The sequence below is a fragment of the Felis catus genome, chromosome A1 (assembly GCF_018350175.1).
Source record: "Felis catus isolate Fca126 chromosome A1, F.catus_Fca126_mat1.0, whole genome shotgun sequence".
NCBI lineage: Eukaryota > Metazoa > Chordata > Mammalia > Carnivora > Felidae > Felis > Felis catus.
The window spans coordinates 134,870,384-134,893,592 of NC_058368.1; the positions used below are offsets into that span (position 1 = coordinate 134,870,384).

General features: G+C 40.8%; 1 protein-coding gene and 1 long non-coding RNA gene across 10 annotated transcripts in view; one reads left to right on the top strand and one right to left on the bottom strand.

The window, feature by feature from the left end:
- Window positions 1–8,451, top strand: part of PIK3R1 (phosphoinositide-3-kinase regulatory subunit 1) — an 86,386-nt gene extending 77,935 nt beyond the window's left edge. For all 4 annotated transcript variants that reach the window (XM_023257120.2, XM_045061596.1, XM_011283969.4 and 1 more), the window contains 8 exons: window positions 261–359; window positions 462–642; window positions 849–974; window positions 1,704–1,846; window positions 2,050–2,226; window positions 2,325–2,393; window positions 3,033–3,203; window positions 4,126–8,451. In XM_023257120.2, coding sequence (XP_023112888.1) covers window positions 261–359; window positions 462–642; window positions 849–974; window positions 1,704–1,846; window positions 2,050–2,226; window positions 2,325–2,393; window positions 3,033–3,203; window positions 4,126–4,315 — 1,156 coding nt within the window. In that variant the 3' untranslated portion in view covers window positions 4,316–8,451. The remainder of the gene's footprint in view (window positions 1–260; window positions 360–461; window positions 643–848; window positions 975–1,703; window positions 1,847–2,049; window positions 2,227–2,324; window positions 2,394–3,032; window positions 3,204–4,125) is intronic.
- LOC109501623 lies at window positions 418–6,167 on the bottom strand. 6 transcript variants are annotated; one of them, XR_006600626.1, is made up of 5 exons: window positions 6,065–6,167; window positions 2,876–3,292; window positions 2,406–2,519; window positions 1,150–1,299; window positions 418–879 (listed from the first exon to the last, which is right to left on the bottom strand). It is a non-coding gene; the product is annotated as an uncharacterized LOC109501623 (long non-coding RNA). The 6 variants fall into 6 exon arrangements; XR_006600619.1 differs by lacking the exon at window positions 2,406–2,519; XR_006600620.1 differs by having other exon boundaries at window positions 1,150–2,519.
- Window positions 8,452–23,209: the final 14,758 nt, after the last annotated feature.

Sequence of the window (23,209 nt, forward strand, 5' to 3'; positions counted from 1 at the left end):
TAGACCAGTAATGAAAGGTTTTTTTGTTTTTTTGTTTTTTTTGTTTTTTCTTTCAGCTCCCAGTTTGTAATGAGATGAAATTTATTACATTTCTATATAAACAATACATATAATCAGAAAATGCAATTAACAAAGGGGTGGGGAGATAGAGGCTCTCTACATAGTTGGTGCTTCATTTTGCTGTGAAGCTAAAACTCTAAAAATGAAGCCTGTTTTAAAATCCTCAAGGTGAGCTTTGTCCTGTGTCCTTTTCGTTTCAGGGAAGAAGTGAATGAAAAACTTCGAGATACAGCTGATGGGACCTTTTTGGTACGAGACGCATCTACTAAAATGCACGGTGATTATACTCTTACACTAAGGTGAGTCCGGGAACATAGCAACGCTTGAGGTGTGTAAGTAGACACTGGAACACATTTCTAAAGAAGATTGTAATAATGCCCTTTATTTTATTGTGTTTACAGGAAAGGAGGAAATAACAAGTTAATCAAAATATTTCACCGAGATGGGAAATATGGCTTCTCTGACCCACTAACCTTCAACTCTGTGGTTGAACTAATAAACCACTACCGGAATGAGTCCCTAGCTCAGTATAATCCCAAACTGGACGTGAAATTACTTTATCCAGTATCCAAATACCAACAGGTATTCAAAACTGAAATGCTCACGTTACAATGTTTAGACAAGACACTTTCAAATCCTTAGAAAACATTGTGAAGCAGGTGAATTGCATGTAATAAAATTTCAAAAACTTTATACCTGTGGTCACAAAATTACAGTTTGAGAGTGGCCAGTTACTGGACTGCATAGCCAATGAACTGAAGTCTTCTTCCCATCTCTCATTCTTCCAGGATCAAGTTGTCAAAGAAGATAATATTGAAGCTGTAGGGAAAAAATTACATGAATATAACACTCAATTTCAAGAAAAAAGTCGGGAATATGATAGGTTATATGAAGATTATACCCGTACTTCCCAGGTGAGTTTTTTGCTAAAATCAAATTAAAATCTCAGAACTCTTAGTTACTAGGATCGAACATGTGTCAGTTCGGTTTAGGAAAAAGAAAGTAAAGTTGAGGTTTTGCTCATCAAGTGGGGAGAAAGATCATGTATTTGCAGATCATTGTTTAATATTCATAGCATCTCTAATAAACCTTTTAAATGAAGCTCGTAAGTGTCAGAATGAGTTCTCGTGATGATAATTGCAGAGGTCGCTGGGAGTTTCAAGTGGATTCGACGTAACAACTCAAAAAGTTCCACAAACTTGTCTGACCTCCAAAATGAAGATTTAACTTTTTGATGCCCTGTAATAAAAAAAAAAAATAAAAAAAGTATAGAAGCTCCATTTATGACAATGTTTTCCTGGAGAGGTAATCTTCTCTAGGCTATGATGTATCTAGAACCACCAGAGGGAGTAGAAGGCAACATGGATTCCTTAAATTGCTGATAAAGGGGAATGGCTTTTAAAATGAAAACTATAGGAAATTGTTAGGCAGTCTGCTTTCATAGACTGGGAAAATTCCCAAAGGAAATGTGTGCTTCTGTGATACTATTTTAATGGGTTTTGTGAATTAGAGGCCTTCCTTGCTAACACAGTCCCTTCCATGCTAGACAGGAATACCATCAAATGTCCCGGCAGTGTCTCACAGTAACAAATTATCCGTTCTGTGAAAGGTATGACATTGTCTTATTAAACATTGTGTTGTAGGAAATCCAGATGAAAAGAACAGCTATTGAAGCATTTAATGAAACCATAAAAATATTTGAAGAGCAGTGCCAAAGCCAAGAACGGTACAGCAAAGAATACATAGAAAAATTTAAACGGGAAGGCAATGAGAAAGAAATACAAAGGTTGGTGAACCATGAGGGTCGTCCCTGTGCTCAAGATAATAATGCAAATCCTCCAGAACTGTTGAAAGATGATCTTGCTTTCTGCCCTTTGAATAATTTTTAAAAATGGCAGCACGAGAAAGCATTCTTTCTGACTTTGTATAAGCTGTGGGAAACCATTGTGGTGAAGCAGGTCATGACCGATGCCTTACTCTTGCCTATAGGATTATGCATAATTATGAAAAGTTGAAGTCTCGCATCAGCGAAATTGTGGACAGTAGAAGACGACTGGAGGAGGACTTGAAGAAACAGGCAGCTGAGTATCGGGAGATTGACAAGCGCATGAACAGCATTAAACCAGACCTCATTCAGCTGAGAAAGACAAGAGACCAATACTTGATGTAAGTCCTCGAGGCAGAACCCTGGGAGCAAATGACCGGCCGTTGCCAAAACCAAGGATCCATGATTAATGCATTTTCCTTTTCTAACTGTCTTCCAGGTGGTTGACTCAGAAAGGTGTTCGGCAGAAGAAGCTGAACGAGTGGCTGGGCAATGAGAACACTGAAGAGTGAGTGCTCACCGTAGGTGGGAGGCTGCCCGGGGGCTGGCGGGGGCGGGGGGGTCTTCATGGTAAGAGAACTCGTGACTTTGTTTGCAGACCAAGGGAGGAATTTCACGGAGTTTGGAACATCTTCTGTAAACCACATCGCATTATCCAGAATGTTACAAAAAAGGAAAGTTTAGTGAAGGATGCAGAGTTAGTTTTTACCCACAGTGCAATTGAGTGACTCTGTCTAGAAGGAAGGCCCCAAACCTGTAAAAATCCCCAGTGGGTTTCTGGAACAGTCGGGAGGAAAAAAAGGACACAATTCTGTTCAGTGTACCTCTAAAGCTTAAGGCTGGGTTTTGTTTGAATTACATGAGAAACTGGCAGTCCTCCTAGTCCGTCGGTTTCCTGATCTGAACTGGACAAACAGGATCGTTTGATACCTTCCCCTCTGCCCAGCTGCCTACATGCAGCTCCTGACTTACAAAGAGGAAGACTCTTACTACTGGGGCTCTTTGTCCAGGGAGGTCACATGGAAGGCTGAGCTCCACAGCCAAGTGCCGCCTGAGTCGGAGCCGCAGTGGCTGGCCTGACAGGCTCGGTGGGAGAGGTGACCTCTCCCAGGGCTTCATGTCCAACCTTTGTCTCCTGCCTCCTTAGCCAATACTCGCTGGTGGAGGATGATGAGGATTTGCCGCACCACGACGAGAAGACATGGAATGTCGGCAGCAGCAACAGAAACAAGGCTGAAAACCTGCTCCGGGGGAAGCGAGATGGCACCTTCCTGGTCCGGGAAAGCAGTAAACAGGGCTGCTATGCCTGCTCGGTAGTGTACGTATCTTTCTCTCCTGTCAGACAGCTGCAGACGTGTTTCATTCATTCAGCCAACCAAGCTTGGAAGAACCTCACAGTGCCATAACCTAGAGTAGGAAGTAAAAAAGATACAATGTTTTTCAGGTCTAGGCAGAAGCATAGAAACCTGCTGTTGAGTTCAAAGACTGGGGTTTGGGTCTCAGTTCACCAACTACTTCATCTCATCATGAGCAGTCTCGATCTTCTCATCTTTAAAATGGAAGTAGCAACACGGGGGTTTTTTTGTTTTACTTCCCTAGGTTAATAGCATTAGAATATGAGGGAATTCACAAGAGAGCTCCACCCGCAGGTCAAGTCTGCACCAGGAACAGGGCCCAACAGCTAGAGAGAGAGGTCATTGGCCTTGAGATCAGTGTACCCAAGAGAAGACCTTTCTGGCATGTGGCGCGTTTTCCTTTTATGTCCCATGTGTTTGGGGAATACTATGAACACTAAGTTTCGGATCACTATGAGTTAAGAAAAGCGAGTGTCCTCTGGGAAGGAAAGGTTCTGAAAATTGCACCCAGCCATCTCCCTCCATTTAACCGGAGAAATATTCCTACTGAACAGGAGGGAGAGAGTTGAGGATAAATGCAACGTGAGAGGCTGGTCTGCAAGAATGCAGCTCACGCCTGTGCTAACTGTAGAGCCCTGCTCGCGTGGCAGGGCCGTCGGTGATGGTAGTGCGCAAGTCCTCTACCCGATCTCGTTTCTCAAAGTCACCCTGTGACACGTCTGCCACCTTCAAGATGAGAATACAGTGGCTCAGGGAAGCTGAGGTAGCAGCCCAAGCCCGTAGCTCCCCCGGGAGTGTTCCCTTCCTGGAGCAAGGCCCGCAGAAGGTACTTTTTCACGAGGACCCTTTTCTGAAAACCCTGTTCTCTCTCTCTGTCCTCTGCAGGGTGGATGGCGAAGTGAAGCACTGTGTCATCAACAAAACGGCAACTGGCTACGGCTTTGCCGAGCCCTATAACCTGTACAGCTCCCTGAAAGAGCTGGTGCTACATTACCAACACACCTCCCTCGTGCAGCACAACGACTCCCTCAACGTCACACTAGCCTACCCGGTATATGCACAGCAGAGGCGATGAAGCACTTGTCCTCTGATCCTTCTCCTGGAGCTCAACCACCCCGAGGCCTCTGGAAAGCACAGGGCTCCTCTCCAGCCTGACCTGTAATTGAGCTGAGGAAACGCAGCCGTCTGACTTCAGATGGGACTCGAGCTTTCGACAAAAAAGTAGAGGGGAAGATACGCAGCCTAGCACTGTGCCAGGACCACACGTTTCTGGAGTCCTTGTCCTTTTTTTTAAATTTTTTTTTTTTTTATTTTTTATTTTTTGGTTTAATTTAAAGCCACAAGGACACACGACACAAAGAGAAAAAGAAATGCAAAAATCTCTGCGTGCAGGGACAAAGAGGCCTTTAACCATGGTGCTTGTTAATGCTTTTTGAAGCTTTACCAGCTCAAAGTTGGGACCTTGTAGACCAGAGGGTGGACGGGCTCAAGAGCCCTGGCCTGGGGACGCTCGAGGCGGGCTGCTTCAGCCTGGGTATGGGCTGTGCACGGTGGACCCAGACACATCGCACTGTGGATTATTTCATTTTCTAACAAATGAACGGTATGTAGCAGAAAGGCACTTCGGCTCACCAGAGACGTTTTGGGAGAACGTCCGCTCACCTACGTTCAGAGGAAATTCTGGTGCAGCTGAATGCCAGAAAGTGTTTCCTTTAAACTTTAAAAACCACCACGCCAACAGAAAAATGGAGCTTGGAAAACCGGACTTTAAAGGACATTCATTATATAAAATATGTACATAACAATGGATGACTAACTATCAAATAGATGGATTTGTATCAATACCAAATAGCTTCTGTTTTGTTTTCCTGAAGACTAAATTCACAGTGCTATGCAATTCTTAATTTTCATTGTTCTCAGTTTTAAATGTACCTTCAGAATAAGCTTACCCCATCCCAATTTTTGTTGCCTGAAAATATTATTGTCCCTAATTTTTTTTTGTTAATATTCATTTTGTGATTTTTTTTTTTTTAAAGAAGAAATGTGTACAGGATGCCAGTAAAAACAAAAAACAAAAAAAAAACAAAAAAAACAAAAATGGCTTCAGAATTAAAACTATGAATTATTTTACACTTTTTCTTGTACAGAGTACTTGGCTGTTAGCCCAAGGTTAAAAAGTTCATAACAGATTTTTGTGGACTAAATGTTTTGTTGGGCAGTGCCTGATAAGCTTCAAAGCTGCTTTATTCAATAAAAAAAAGAGAAAGATATATGAATATGACAAAGTATTGCTGAGTTCAACAATGTTGTTTCAAAACTCTTAAAATACGGTACCAGGTAATGTGTGCTTCATTAAGAATTGTGAACTTCTTGAATCTGGGGTGGGGGGTGGGGGGGAGAGGTAGCAAAGGGGATGTACAGGTGGGGGGAGGGAGGGCTAGGATGGTTTGCACTTTCTCCTGATTACAGAGAAATGAGTAACTACGTCACTCTTTTCCCACTTGGATCTGCGAGTTATTACACATTAATTACAAGTACAAGACCTACTGGAACGCTAACGCCATGGAGCAGGTCAGAGCATCTAGTTCTTAGGAAGAAAGGGAGCCTCCTGGGGCAGTGTCCGCCTTTGTCTGGACCACTGTTTTCAAGGTATCATCGCTGCATTTAGACCATGTGTCTCTCCAACGTTAGACTACCCATTGCAACCATAAACCTTCATTTTGGAAGAAGCATGATCTGAAAAACTATTTTCAATCCGCCCATGTGTTATTTTCCTAGCTTTCCATTCAATTGAGATCATAAAGCAAATAAACAGGATCCTCACCGTTACCGCGTTGGGCTGTGTCGAGCTCGTTAAGGTCCTGGCCGCTTCAGGAATCCTGACAGTGCTTCTCATTCATCAGAGTCACTGTGTGTGTTACACGTCACTGTGGGGAAAGGAAGAGGTTTTAGAGTGTTCTTTCCAATTCTGGGCAAGAGGGAGAGGTCTCTCTCCCTGACTGACATATGCAAAGTCCATTCTGTTCCACGGAAACGGTCCATTTGTGGGGGGGAGCAGCACAGGATCAGTGTGACGGTCCCTTTCCGGGTAGGGTCAAACAGGATCTTAAAAAAATCACAGTTTTCCTTTCCCAGGAGTGGTTCAGCCACGGCTTGCTTTCTGACACTGGGGAGGGGTTTTTGTTTTGGTTTTCAGTGTTGTTCCTTTTAAAAATTCTGAAAATAATCAGTCTAGCCGCTGACTTCATCAACTATAGAATGTATTTTTTTTCTTCTTTACATGATGCTATGATGCTATCCATACCAAGAGCAATAGTCAGTCTTACGGCCAGACTGTCAGCCTTCACACTTGACTGTACTGATCTGACCGCCTCCCTCTCATCACACAACTGAGGATCCCCCTGGGTGTGGTCTGTAAGTGTCAACTTTAAAAACACCCTTCCCCTTCACACACAAGTCTGACGACTAATTAAGAGTGGTTTATCAACTAGCATTTTGGTGGGGTTTTTTTGATAGCACATCCACGTATGCTGTTAGGTAGAATTTTCATTTACTATCTGAAATACAAGATTGAAGATGGAATGTTTCATGCCAAGTTTTGTTAATGTTTCTGGTTCAACACTCTGGTGAGGTGGCATGGTATTCAGGCACCTGCCTTATTTTTGCATTTCGCAAACATAAATGCAAGAGGAAAGTTTCTCTTTGAACAGCAGAGGCAGGATTCATCATTCCCTGTTATGTCGTAACTCACTAGATCTGTGATGTTACATCTCTGCCAAACGCCTTTTTAATTGCGTGTGGCATACCCACCACATTCGTCCTTATAGATGTTTGACCAGAAGGGCTCTTTGCGTACAGACAGGCTTCTCCTAATAACACTGAGTGGCTCGTGAGTATAAATGGATACAGCAGAGGCATTCCTGATAACATGCTTTTATGCATGCATTGATTCTCCCCACCCAGTGTAGCATCCTAAAGATAAAAGCCAGACGCTAAGCTAGCTGCAGAGAGGCTGGGATAGGGCTGTACAAGTGGGAGCACCGGGACCTGATCGTACACACGGAAGAAAAATCAGAGCCGTGTGAAAAGGCAAAAAGCATGTGTTTGCAACATCTGACAAGTTCACGGCCCTTGATATATGTATATATGTATATGTGCATGGACTGTTTCCAGTACACCTTTCAGCCACAACAGATCCACAGTCGTCGAGTTCAAGTACATAACAAGCAAATGTCTAGTACAATTCTTGTGTATGTGTATGGGTGGTTTGTTGTTTTTTTTTCCTTTGAAGTTGCTTTGTCTTAAAAAGGTGAAAACTTTGCAAGTGAAGTGAGAAGTTCATAATTCTTTGGCTTTTTTTCTGCTTTTAAAAGTTACTCCTTTGGGGGAGCTGGTCTGGATGACTCACTTAACTTGGAAATCCTCATTTTCGGTGTGTCGAGTCACAATGTGTTTATGTGAGCTGTCACTGTGGGGAATCAATTGCTTTGTCATATAGCTGGTTATGAACTAGTGACGTGTTTGGGAGTCCTACTGATGTTCCTTAATGGGAGAAAAACTCTGCTGGTTTTAACACCTGTGCTTTTGCTATGCATGGTATCCAAGTAGTTGGAGAACAGACCCTGAAATCTGAGTTCAGGGCCTTTTAAGAAAGGGGCAGTTTAAAGCACAATGCCTCACATGGGACAAAGTTTGAAAATACCAAATTCCCACTTTTTAAAAATCTAGTTGTATAAAATATTAGTATTATGAGTAGCAAGGGAACAGAATTGGGTTCATTGGAAACACTATTCAACTTAAGGTTAAACTTGTCACCATGAGATAGCATTAGCTGCCCGGGATGCTGCTATTAAAAAAAAAGAAAAAAAAAAAAAAAAAAGAAAAAAAATTTAAAAAAAAAAAAAAGCAAAACAAAAAAAACTCATTTATATGTGTGTATTTTTTAAAGCTACGATCTGTTCAATGTTTTTACAAATCTGTTTATATGACATTGTTAAAATAAAGTTGGTCTTTTGACGAGAGGGAGGATGTCATGGTCAGTTGTAATTTTGCCTTTACAAGGCAACGGGGGTTGGGGGGGGTGGGGGGAGTGTGCCTCCTTGACATTTTGTTCAAGCTATAGATTCAATGGAGCTATGTCTTGTTGTTTTAAGTTGCTTTGATGCATTGTATTAGGTCTTCAAACAGAATAAAGGTTGTTTTGAAACTGAAGTTATGGTTTGAAGTTTCAGTGATCACCTAAGAAGCGTTTCTAAAATTGCTCTCTTGCTCTTCTGGTTAACAAGCGTCACTGCTGTTCCCAGGGCTTCCCACCTCCGTTTTCATCCTATTACCACATTATCGCAAGACACCACTTGACAGGAATGATAGGTTAGTGTTACTGGCGTAGTTTCACCATATTCTCAATGATGAAAAGAAGATACCTCTAGGTGATGTGATATCATTGCAAAGCATGTTCTTGCTATAATGGCCACTGTCCCTCAATTCTTTCCCCATCCATCCATCCCACTTTGTTACGCCTGCTGGTTTTGTCTCTATTCTGCAGTCTGCACATATTGAACACCCACAGGACAAGGACAGCCTGAGGCACTGTTCAACATGCCTAAGTGTGACACGGGATGTGGCGTGAGGCTTAGGGAGCAAAGCTACACTCCAGAGTGAGGTTTCTCATTGTAGCATCTAGTTAATACATACAGACCATTCTTAATCTGCAATACCTTTCCTATTTGTTTTTATTGCTGAGTGAATTTACAGCGATGCTACTTTGCATGTATATGGCACTCATTCACCATGTAGGCACAGCAAGGGTCCTGGACATGGAGGCGTGGTCTAGTAATGGAAATGAGAAGGGCACGTAAATACAGTCATGGCAACAATGACTAACAGAGTATGGCAGGAACTCTGATTCCCTTCCTGCTTTTCCCCTGCTCGGTTCCGTATCCCAGAGAACTACATTCCCAGGGTCTTTTGCCATCTGGCTTCTAGGTCCTGAGTCCTCCCGCGGCACTAACTCTTGCCAGATCAACCCTCCCGACTAAGGTTTAGAGGGGCCCCAGGATGCTCTGCCTCTCAGAAGAAGCCTCTGGCTTCTGAGTTACATAGAGCCTCAGTGCCTTCTGCCATTTTTAGTCTGGCCCCAGGGGTGGTGGCAGCTATCGGCTACTGCTAGTCCTCAGGATTCTCTCACCCCCACCTGTCTGGTTTCTGAGACCTTCCACCATGTGAGTAACCTATTCTCGTCATTCAATTCTTCCTATCACAGCTCTAATTTTTTTTTTCCTGGCTGACCTTTGATTGATAAACCATGTAAGTTCCATTCAATACTGTATATGCATCATCTCATATAATCCTTCCACAATTGTGAGTTTGAAGACAAGCTTTCCATTCTACAATCAGAAACTGAAGGAGACATGTTACATGATTTACTCCAATCATGTAACAATTAGAGCAGAGTGGAACACTAAGCCGTGTGACTCAAGCCAAAGCTCTTCACGCTGTCACAGCCTTCCAATGGGAAATGCTAGGAAGTTCAAAGAAAAGTTTACGGGTCACTCTTCCTGATGAGGCGCTGACGATGTGGTTTCCACTGGTGGACAGTGCACAAGGGACCAGTAACGAATGGCAGGAAATGGCAAAGGTTTGCTTTCGACCAGAGGTTCCTGACCAACAGCATTATCATCAGCACTACTTGGAAACCTGTCCCAAGTGCAAATTCGAGGTTCTCACCCTCAAACTACTAACGGAGAGTAGGCCCAGCAACCTTTTTCCACAAGTTCTCCAATTTAAAAAAGGTTTTTTTCAATGTTTATTTTTGAGAAACAGAGAAAGAGTGCGCGTGGGGGAGGGGCAGAGAGCGAAGGAGACACAGAATCCTAAGCAGGCTCCAGGCTTTGAGCTGTCAGCACTGGGCCCAACATACAGCTTGAACTCAGAAACCATGAGATGATGACCTGAGCCAAAGGCGGGTGCTTAACCGATAGAGCCACCCAGGTGCCCCAGTTCTCTGACTTTAATGCAAACTCAAGTGTGAGAATCACTAGTTAACATCACCTGATTGTTGAAATAGTACTACCAGTATTTTCATTAGAAGCCACTACTATTATTGAGTGACAGAAACATATTTTTACTTTATGATATTGTTTACATTCATAGCATAGGGTCTATACAGAAAATAGACTGATTTTCAGTTTAGGAGATCTAGTCTTGTCTTCGGTCTTTAATTAGCTGTGGGAACTTGGTCAACTCAGTTCACCTGTGTAGGCCTCTAACTCCTTATCTGTAAAATAAAGTTGTGAGTCTAAATATGCTCTAGAAGGAGTCCCAGAGACTGTGGTGTGATTTAGTAGACTGAGACTATTCAATCCCCTGGTTTTCCGTTAACCCACAACATAAATGGTGACTGCAGATCACTGAAGTTTATTGAGAACTGGCCCCTTGTGTTGCCAGTGACCATGGCCAAGAATGCATTAGCAAAATTTGGGTCCATTTACCTGAAGTCTTAAGGTTACACTTCAGGTGACTCCAAGTAGGAAGTTAAGTTCTCAATAATGTGAAGGTGAGCATACTGGGAAATGACACCGACTCTCCAAAGCATGAAGCACTGAGTCAGAGAACGTGGCCTACCAAATCCTCTAGGACATGCCAAGACTATAGTCATGTTGTAACTGACACCGTCTCAACACATTAAAAACTTTTCTTCTGAACTTCTCCCTTAAAGTCTGCCTAAAAATAAGAATTTTCTAAAGACTTACATATAAGACTGGAGGCCATGAAACATCTAGAAGAAAACAGGAAAAAGCTGCCTGACATGGGTCTTGGCAATACATTTTTGGATAGGACATCTAAAGCGCAAGCAACGAAGTAAAAAATAAACATGGGACTACGTCAAACTAAAAAGCTTCTTCATAGCAAAGGAAACTATCAACCAAGTGAAAAGACAATTTCCAGAATAGGAGAAAATGTTTTCAATCTATGTATATGAGAAGGAATGGATTAATGTCCAAAATATGTAAAGAACTCATAAAACATAATAGCAAAAAGAACCCAAATAATCCAATTTAAAGATAGGCAGAGGACCTGAATAGAAATTTTTCCTAAGAAGACAAATGAATGACTGAAGGCACATGAAAAGGTGGTCAATATCACCAATCATTAGGGAAGTAAGTCAAAATCACAATGAGATTACTATTCTAACAGGTGTGAAATGCTATTATCAGCAAGTGACATAACCAAGATCAGGACATAGGTCATTCCTGATTTTGCTCCCCGTCACAACTAACAACTATTCATGAACAAAACAGCACTGAAAGAATCCTAGAATGCTAAAGCACCCCAAGTACCACAGAGAACAAGATAGACTGCATTACCAGGGTAAGAGGAACAGCTACCTTCTGACCACAGTGCCCTTCCCCTAGGCCAGTGCCACAGCATGTCAAGAGATCTCCCCTGAGCCTACAGGTCTTCCAGTGGAAAAAGAGAGCCCAGGGGTGACATCCAGCCCTGCAGCACTGGGGGCAGTTCTTGAGAGCCGCTATTCTGGTTCTGTCCCATAGGGATCACAGGGGATTCTACAGGATGTAAACACTGGGAATCTAATCATAACAGAGAAAAGGGGACGGGATTCCATCAACCAGCACTTGGATGTTGGCAGACCAGATTCCTACCAGTAGAGCTCAAGTAGTCATTCCCAACCAGCAGTTTTGCTCATCTGCAAAACCAAGCCGGGAGTGTAGTCTGACCAAGGTACTTGACAGGGTGCAAGTCTGCCTGATTAGAGTTCTCAAACAAGAGGTCTCACCAGCTCTGAAGTCTGGTCTGCCTATGCCGAGGCAGAAAGGCTAAGTCATAGCCCCATCCACTGCAGAGCATGGCCCTCAGCCCCATCTGAAAGGAAGAGCTGATGAGAACACCTGGAGGCTGTATAATCCAGCATCATTCAAGCCAGGAGATAGGCAAATTAAGCTGATCACCCTCAGAGCAAAGTCAGGGTTGTGATTGGGATCGAGGGGCATAGGTCAACTTAAATCAAGACACAAAGAGTTTTAGTGGCCTTGGACTTCCTCCTCCCACTGCACTAGGAAGAAAAACTAATTCATATACCGTCTTTCTGGTGTATACAGTCTTCAGCCTGCCTGACCAGAGAACCTTACCAAAACACATCAGGGGCTGCATAACCCATCCAAGAGCCTTGCTTACAGTTGGACTTGCACAGAGAGCGTAACTCATGGCTTTCTATGTCTATAGAACAACACCAGGGCCCTGCCTGACCAGGATATTCAGTGTGCATGCTTGCCTAATTTGGATCCCCAAACAATGAGCCAAACAGACCCTGGGACCGATCCTATTGCTCTGCCAGGCCAGGGAAACCAATTCACAGCCCCACCAACTTCTGAGTAGAGTACCCAATCCAACTGTAGAATAAGCCTGACCAAAAAATCCAGGCAACTCTGGGGCCCATCCTGTAGCCTAACTTGGGCACGGAACCAAAACAGCAGTCCTGTACAACTGTTCTCAGTGTCATACCATCCCTCCCACTCCTCCTGATGACCTCAGAGCTTGAACAGTTGCCTCACCCCAAAATAGACCCTAATACCAGACCCCATCTGCCCAAGAACGTTACTGGCAGCCATGTCCCAGAACCCAAACTCAACTGGCTTGTCAAAATCTGTCTTTGCCAAAGGGAACCGCAAAGTCCGGAAGAGGAAAACACTCACTCAAATGTGCAGATACAAATGTAAGAAATCAAAGATCATCAAAAGTTAGGTAAATATGACCCCACCAAAGAAGACTAATAAAACTCAAATAACTCACCCTAAAGAATTGGAGATGTACGAACTGTCAAAGAATTCACAATAATCCTCTTAAAGAAATTTAATGAATTACAAGAACGCGTAGACTACTAAATGAAATTAGGAAAATAATGCATGAACAAAGTGAGAAGTTCAACAAATAAATAGAAACCATCAAAAAAAAATCCAACAGAAATCCTACAGTGGAAAAATATAATTACTCAACTGAAGAATTCAACAAAGAGCTTCAAAAGCAGACCCAACTATGAAGAAATAGTCAGCAATCTGAAATGTAAGACATTTGAAATTAACCGGTCAGAGGAACCAAGAGAAAAAGGAACCAAGAAGAGTGAAGAAAGCCTACAGAACCTTTAAAAACAAAGAAACATTACTCTCATGGGAATTCCAGAGGGACAAGGCAAATGACAAAAGGGATATTTAAAGGAATAATGGCTGAAAAATCTCCCAAAATAAGGAGAGAAATAAACATTCAGATCCAAGAGGCAAAAATACCACAAAAAGTTTGAAGCCAAATAGGGTTACATTAAGATACATTATAATTAGATTGTCAAAAGTCAAAGACAAAGAATTTTAAGAGCAGGAAAAGAATGACAAGGGAGCCCCCATTAAGTCTATCAGCAGTTCTCTAAACAGAAATTTTTCTAGACAGGAGATAATGTGATGACATATTCAAACTATTGAAAGGAAAAACCTGCCAACCAAGAAGACTGTACCTAACAAAGCTGTCCCTTAGAAATGGAGGAGGGATAAAGACTTTCCTAAACAAAAGCTGAAGGAATTCAACACCAATAGACTTGCCTTACAAGAAATGCTAGGGGCACCGGGGGGCTAAATCAGTTAAGCATCCAAGTTTGGTTCAGGTCATGATCTTGCAGTTTGTGAGTTCAAGCCCTGCATCAGGCTCTGAGCTATAAGCACAAATTCAGAGCCTACTACAGATTCTGGGTCTCCCTCTCTCTCTCTACCCCTGCTGGGCGCGCGTGCTCTCTCTCTCTCTCTCTCTCTCTCTCAAAAATAAACATTAAAAAAATAATAAACATTAAAAAAATGCTAATGGAGTTTTTTGAGTGGAAATAAAGGGATGTTATTTAACACATAAAAATCTAAGAAAGCAGTGTAAAACCTACTGGTAATGGTAAAAACATAGTTAAAGTTAGATTCCATAATATGGTAATGGTTGTGTGTAATTCACTTATAATTCTAATTTAAAAGTTAAAAAACAAATACAAAAAAGTAACCCTAAGTACAAAAGTCTGTTATTGCACAAAATTAAAAAAAATATGTAAACTGTAACATCAATAACTTAAAATGTGAGGGGAAGAAGAACTAACAGTATAAAGCTTAGGAATTCTATTGAAGTTGTTATTAGTTTAAAATAAAGCAGTGTTAATTTTAAGATATTTTATGTAAACCTCAAGGTAACTTGGGAAAAACCTGTAGTAATTTCACAAGAAACTCCCTGGGAAGATGGCAGAGTAGGAAGATCCTATGCTCATATCATCCGATGGATACAAATACATAATGCCCACATCAGTGTAAATAACCTAGAAAAAAAAAGTGGACACTGGCAGAACAGACTCTCCACAGCTCCCATGTAGAGATGAGGCCAAATTGAAGTGGGTAGGAAGGGCAGAGACACCATCGGGAGCTAAAAAGAGCCATGAGACTGTCCACAGAAGGAAAGGGCATTGTGGATGCAGGGAAGAGAAACAAAAAAAAACACTTGCACCAGGGGGCCTAGGCACGAGGAGCCTGCACAGGGAAAACAAATCCCTGTAACATTTGGCTTTGAAAACTAGAGGGGCCAACATGCGGGATTTCTTACCATCCGCAGACTTAACACAAGGAACTTTAAAATTCTGCAGTCTCGGCTCTAGGACAGCTGAGGGGTGAGAGGAAACGGAGTCCCTGCCCTTCAAGACATAGCACAACAGTCTTGATGAAGTACAACATAGAAACAATAGTTTGACAACTGGGATGTAGGAAAGGAAGGTGTGTTAACTAATCTGAGAACGTGTGCTGGAGGGGGCAGGGATCGTTGGGAGCCTTCTCCAAAAACAAAAGAGCTTCTTCTACCCCACCTCCCAGCCTAGATACATGGACATCTACAGGAACCAGTGCAACATCAACACTCTCAACCTAGCTTGTTAACAGTGCCCTGCACTGCCATTCTCCTGCAGCCATGACCCCTGCAGCCAGGGTTTTGGTCCAGGTCCCCTCCCATAGCAGACCTGGGCAAACCTTGCTAACACTGCCACCGTGCTCCCAAGTTCTCCTGCAAACCTTCCCCCTTCCAGTGCACCCGTGGCTGGAGCCCATCCAAAGCAGTGTCACAAGCCTGGCGGTGCAAACAGCCCCAACACGGGTCAAAACCCGTGACAAAGTGACTCCTACTTTGTAGTGACAAAGTGACTCCTACTCTGGGGAGAAGGGAATAAAACCACACACACCAGTCCAAATGCAGCCCCAGCAGTGGAATGGTGGCATGCATCTGATGTGACTGCAGGGCCTGCCTACCAAAAAAAACATCTCAAGAGAAAACGTGCTACTCCATCTCTGGCAAATGGCCGATTTGACACAACTCAAGGCCAACATAGCCCCAGACTAGCCCACCAACAACAAAGGAAACAAACCCTGCCCATAACAAAGTGGGCTGTTGCAAATGACTGGAATAAAGGAAAAAGCGGCTCAGCCACATTAGAGTGCATGCAACACAAACAGGAGACACCCCTAAAGCACCAGATTCTGGCGATTAGGGACATTGCATTTCAGGGCTTTACAGAAACTCTTCTTTATAAGGCCACTACTTTCAAAAGTAGGAGATGTAGCTGACTTTTCTAACACATAGAAACAGATAAAGAGAGTTAGACAAAATGAGGAGACAGAGGAATATGCCCCAAATGAAATAGGAAAAAAATCACAGCAAGAGAGCTAAATGAGACAGAGATTAGTAATATGCCTGATAGACAATTTATACTGATTGTCATAAAGATATTCACTGGACCTAAGAACAGAGTGGAGGACCTCAGTGAGATCCTCAGCAAAGAGATAGAAAACACAAAGAACCAGTAAGAGATGAAAAATGCAATAACTGAAATTAAAAATACACTAGATGAAATATAGAGTAAACTAGAGAAAGCCAAAGAATGGATCAGTGACTAGGAGGACACAGTAATGGAAGGCAATCAACTTCCACAGGATAGAGAAAAAAATAGTGAAAAATGAAAATAGACTAGAGGAACTCAGTGATACCACCAAGCATAATAACATTCTTATTATAGGTATCCCAGGAGGAGGAAAGAAAGAGGAGCAGAAAATTTATCTGAAGATGGGGCACGTGGGTGGCTCAGTCACTTAAGCATCTGGCTTCGGCTCAGGTCATGATCTCATGGTTTGTGGGTTCAAGCCTCGCATCGGGCTCTGTGCTGACAGTTCAGAGCCTGGAGCTTGCTTAGATTCTACGTCTCCCTCTCTCTCTAACCTACCCTGCTTGCGCTCTGTCTCATTCTGTCTCTCAAAAATAAATGTAAAAAAAAAATTTTTTTAATTTATTTGAAGAAATAATAGCTAAAAACTTCCCAAATTTGGAGAAGGAAGCAGAAATATGGATTGAGGATGCACAGAGAGCCCCTAATAAAATCAACCCAGGGAGGTCTACACCAAAACACACAGTAATTAAAATGGCAAAAAGTAGTGATAAAGAGAATTTTTAAAGCAATAAGGGAAAAGAAAATAGTTACATAGAAGGGAAACCCCAGAAGGTGGTAAGCTGATTTTTTAGCAGAAACTTTGTAAGCCAGAAGGAAGTGACATAATATATTCAAACTGATGAAACAAACAAAAAAAACAAACAAAACCCTGCAACCATGAATACACTTTACAGCAAGGCTATCATTAAGAATAGAAGGAAAGAAAAAGTTTCCCAGACAAACAAAAGTTAAAGGAATTCATGACCCCTAAACAAGCCCAACAAGAAATGTTACTGGGGAAGTTTTGAGTGGAAAGAAAAGATCATTAGTAGGATTAAGACAAGTAGGAAGCACAAAAACAGTAAAATTACCTGTATCTACAAAAACAAGATCAAGGGTTTCACAAAATAAAAACATATAAACTATGACACCATATACTTAATATATGGAGCAGACAGAGGAGTAAAAATTTGGTGGTTTTAGAATGGGTTTAAGCTTAAGCAACCATCAATTTAATATAGACTGCTTTAAGCAGATGTTATACATAAATCTAACTGTCACCAATCAAAAAGAGTGATATGCAAAAACAGAAACGAATCCAACTATATCACTAAAGAAAGAGAGCAAAACATGAGAAAGGAACAGAGAAGAACTACAAAAATAACAATACTAGAAACAAAAAACCAGTAATTACATACTTATAAATAATTAATTTGAATATAAATGGATTAAATGCTCCAAAAGACATGGAGTAACAGGATGGATTAAAAAAAAAAAAAAAAAAGATGACTCATCTATACGCTCCTTTCAAGAGATTCATTTCAGACCTAAAAACGCGTACAGATTGAAAGTAAAGGGATGGAAAAGCATTTATCATGCAAATGGAAGAGAAAAAAAAGTAACAGTACTTATAACAAACACAACTGGTTTAAAATAGACTGTAACAAGAGACAAAGAAGGACACTATATAATCATAAAGGGAACAATCCAACAAGAAGATATAACAATTGTAAACATTTATCCACCCAACATGGAAGTACCCAAATACATAAAGCAGCTAATAATAAACATAAAGAAAGTAATTGATAGTGATACAGTAATAGTAGGAAATGTTAACAGTCTACATCCATCAAACAGTAAATCCATTTAGATCATCTAAACAGGAAATTAACAAGGAAACAGTGCCTTTGAATGACCAGATGGATCTAACCGATATTCAGAACATTCCATCCTGAAATGGTACAATGCATATTCTTTTCAAGTACACAAGGAACATTCCCCAGAAGAGATTACAAATTAGGCCACAAGACAAGTCTCGACAAAAGCAAAAAAGAATGAAGTCAGACCATGCATCTTTTCTGACCACAATGCTATGAAGCTAGAAATCAACCACAAGAAAAAAACCTGGAAAGAACACCAATATGTAGATGTTAAGTAACATGCTACCAAACCATAAATGGGTCAATCACAAAATCATGGAAGACATCAAAAAACACATGGAGACAAACGAAACTGCAAACCCAATGGTCCACTATTTCTGGGATGCAGTGAAAAAGCTGGTCTAAGAGAACAGTTTAGAGAAGAAATACAGGCCTACTCAAGAAGAATAATCTCAAACAACTTATCCTTATACCTAGAGGATCTAGAAAAGAAAAACAAAACAAAATCCAACACCAGAAGAAAGGAAATAAAATTAGAGCAGAAAAAAAAAAAAAAAAACAGGAACTAAAAAAAAATAGAAATGGTAAATAGTAGGTTCTCTGAAAAGATCAACAAAATTGATAAATCTTTACCCATTGTCATTAAAAAAATAAAGAGTATTCAAAATCAGAAATCAAAGAAGAGAACAACCGACACCACAGAAATGTAAAGGTTATAAGAAAATATTATGAAAAATTATAGGCCAACTGACAACCTAGAAGAAATGGATAAATTCCTAGAAACATGCAACCTACCAAAACTGAAGCAGGAGTAAAGAGAAAATTTGAACAGAATGATTACCAGCAATAAAATTGGATCAATAATCAAAAAAACTCCCAACACACAAAGTCCAGGACCAGAAGTCTTCACAGGTGTATTCTACCAAATATCTAAAGACGATTAAGTATTGGGGCACCTGGGTGGCTCAGTCAGTTTTGAGTGTCCAACTCTTGATGTCGGCTCAGGTCATGAGCCCAGGGTTGTGGGATCAAGCCCACATCAGGCTCTGCACTGAGTGTGAAATCTAATTGGGATCCTCTTCCTCTCCCTCAGTCCCCTCACCCTTCTAAAAAAGTTAGTAATAATAAATGAAGACAGGTAAATACCTATTCTTCTCGAGCTATTCTAAAAATTGAAGTGGAAGGAGAGCTTCCGAATTCATTCTATGAGACCACTATTTCATTGAAGCCAAAATGAGATAAAGACACCACAAAAAAAGAGAGAACTAGAAGCCAATAATTCTCATGAACATAGACGCAAAAATCTTCAATAAAATATTAGCAAACCAAATCCAACAATACATTAAAGAAACTATTCACCACGATCAAGTAGGATTCATTCCCAGAATGCAAGGGAGGCTAAATATGCTCAAATCAATCAATGTGACAAATCACATCAATAAGGAAAAAACAAAAACCCTATGATTGTTTCAATAGACGCAGAAAAAGCATTTGACAAAGTGCCACATTCACTCATGATACAAACCCTCAACGAAACAGGTTTAGAGGTTACATACCTCAATATAATAAAGGCCATCTATGAAAAACTCACAGCCATCATTATCCTCAATGGTGAAAAACTGAAAGCTTTTCCCTTAAGGTCAGGAAGAAGACAAGGATGTCCACTCTCACTACTCGTATTCAATATAGTGTTGAAAATCCTACCCACAGCAAGCTGACAAGAAATAAAAGGCTTCCAAATTGTTAAGGAAGAAATAAAACGTTCACTCTTTGCAGATAACATGCTACTGTATATAGAAAACTCTAAAGACTTCAACAAAAACTATTAGAAGTGATAAACTCAGTAAGATTGCAGGATAGAAAATCAGTAACAGAAATCCATTAACTTTCTATACACTAATAATAAAGTAGCAGAAAAATAAATTAAGAAAACAATCCCATATACAATTGGACAAGAAACAACACTCATACAGAAACTTAACCAAGGAGGTAAAAGACATATACTATGAAAACTGAAAAACACTGATAAAAAGAACTGAAGATGCCACAAATAGAAAGATGTTACATGCTCGCAAACTGGAAGAAAAAATATTGTTAAAATGTCCAAACAACCCAAAGCAATCTATAGATTGAATGCAAACCCTATCAAAACACCAACAACATTTTTCACAGAACTAGAACAAACAAACCTAAAATTCGTCTAGAACCATAAAATACCCCAAATAACCAAAACAATCTTGAAAAAGAACAAAACAGGAGGTATCACAATCTCAGATTTCTAGAGGTACTACAAAGATATAATAATACAAACAGTATGGTACTGGCACAAAAGTAGACACAGTGATCAATGGAACAGAATAGAGGCACAGAAATAAACCCAAAATTATAAGATCAATTAATCTTTGACAAAGGAGACAAGAATATACAATGGGAGCAAGAACAAGGCAGTCTCTTCAACAGTGGGGTTGGGAAAACTGGACAGCTATATGCAAAAGAATGAAATTGGACCACTTTCTTATACCACACAAAAATATAAACTCAAAATGAATTAGGGACCTCAAATTGAGACCTGAAATCATAAAAATTCTCTAAGAGAGCACAGGCAGTAATTTCTCTGACACAGCCACAGCAACGTTTATCTAGGTATGTCTCCTGAGGCAAAGGAAACAAAAGTGAAAATAAACTATTGGGACCACATCAAATTAAAACCCCCTGCAGGGGCACCTGGGTGGCTCAGGTCATGATCTCGCGGTCCGTGAGTTCGAGCCCCGCATCGGGCTCTGTGCTGACGGCTCAGAGCCTGGAGCCTGTCTCAGATTCTGTGTCTCCCTCTCTCTGACCCTCCCCCGATCATGCTCTGTCTCTCTCTGTCTCAAAAATAAATAAATGGTAAAATAAATTTTTTTTAAATAAAAAAATAAAATAAAACCCCCTGCAAAGGAAACAATCAACAAAACTCAAAGACAACTTGCTGACTGGGAAAAGCTATTTGCAAATGACACATCCAAGCATTAGCATCCAAAATATTTAAGAACTGGTACAACTCAACACCAATAAACCAAATAATCCAATTAAAAATGAACAGAAGACCATGCCTCCAAAGAAGACATACAGATGGCCAACAGATGCATGAAAAGATGTTCAATATCACTAATCAACAGGGAAATGCAAATCAAAACCACAATAAGCTATCAGCTCACACATGTCAGAATGACTGAACTAAAAACAAAAAAACAACAAGTATCGGTGAGGATGTGGAGAAAAAGGAACCTCTTACACTTTCATGGGAATGCAAACTGGTGCAGCCACTGTGGAATATGGTCTGGAGGTTCCTCAAAAAAATTAAAAATAAAATTACCACATGATTCAACAATTCCACTAATTGATATGTACCCAAAGAATACAAAAACACTAATTCAAAACCATATATGCACCCCTGTTCATTACAGTATTATTCACAATAGCCAAATTATGCAAGTAGCCCAAGTGCCCACAGATAGATGCACACACACACACACACACACACACACACACACACACAGATATACAGTGAAACATTAATCATAAAAAAGAAAGAAATCTTGCCATTTGCAACAACATGGAGAGATCTAGATAGTAGAAAGCTAAGTGAAATGAGTCTGAGCAAGATAAAAACTGTATGGTTTCACTCATCTGTGGAATTTAAGAAACAAAACAAATGAAGAAAAAAGAGACGAACCAAAAACAGACTCTTAACTATAGAGATGAAACTGATGTTTACCAAAGGGGAGGTAGGTTGGGGGGAGGGGTGATATAATAAAGGGGATGAAGAGTACACACATCATGATAAGCACTGTATAGAAATATTCAATCACTATAACAAAAACCCCAGTAGTAAGTCCTTACTTATCAATAATTACTTTAAACATAAAAGGATTAAATTTGCCAATAAAAAGACATGAAACAGGTGAATCAATTTTTAAAAAATAGATCCAATAAGATGTTGCCTACAAGACACACATTTTAACTTTAACATAACCTTTAATTTTAACATAAACTGTGAGTGAAGAGACAAAAATATATATTTCAAGCAAATGCTAACCAACAAAAAGCTTGGAATATATATATATTTATATATATATAAATATATATATATTTATATATATATACATATATATTTATATATATATAAATATAAACATATATATATTTATATATATATAAATATATATATATACATACATACATATCCATCCCTTCACTCTCCTCTCAGTTTATGTTCTTATTTGAAGAAATAGCTGAAAACATCCCCAATGTTGGGAAGGAAATAGACAACTAGACTGAGGAACCACAGAGAGCACCAAACAAAATGAAACCAAGTCAAAAATTAAACAATCTTAAAAGCAGTAAGAGAAAACCAATTAGTTACATACAAGCAAATTCATATAAAGCTATTAGCTGATTTTTCAGCAGAAACTTTGCAACTCAGAGGGAGTGTCATAATATTTTCAAAGTGCTAAAAGGAAAAAAACTGCAACCATGAACATCATACAAAATTGAAGGGGAGATAGAGATTTCTGGACACACAAAAGTTAAAGGAGTTCATCACCCTGAAAGAGCCTTACAAGAAATGGTAAAGGGAGAATTCCAGTCCAAGATGGTAAGGTAGGAAGATCCTGAACTCATCTCCTCCAAAAGCCGTGGTTTAAAAGAAGGAGAATATAAAAGATCCAGCCCTAAAACCCTGCCAAACGGTGGAGGAGCTGCTGAAACTCTCTTTGGGTCAGTGGAACTGGGAAATGCCACAGTTTACACTCCCCTTCCACTTTAATATCACAGACAGGGGGAGGGTTCAGGAGCCCTACCCAGCCTACTGTCTCAAGGAGCCCCCAGCTCCTAGCGCTCACCAGACCCAGCTGTTCCACCAAAGTGGCCCCAGGGTGGTGTACATCAGGACACCCACGGTCAGTGCTCACCACAGCTCCAGCCATCTTGCCAAAGACACAGACTCAAGGCATACTCGAACACTCTAGACCTCTACAACTTTAACTCCAGACAATGTGCCAGGGCACTCCCAGTACACAGCACCCAAGGACCCCACAGCCCATGCCTGCTTGCCCCACTAGGGCAACCCCCTCATGAAGCACCTAGAAACCTCTGGCCTGTGCCTGCTTTGGCTACAGCTCCTCTGCCAGGCTGCCTCCAAGTAGAGTGCCTCAGAATGCCCTATCTATGCCCCTGTAAGCTTCACCTGCCAGGGCACCCTCTGCAGTGGGAGCCCTAGCATCCCCCAGCTTGCATCCAGGGCACCTTCTGTGCAGACACTGACAAC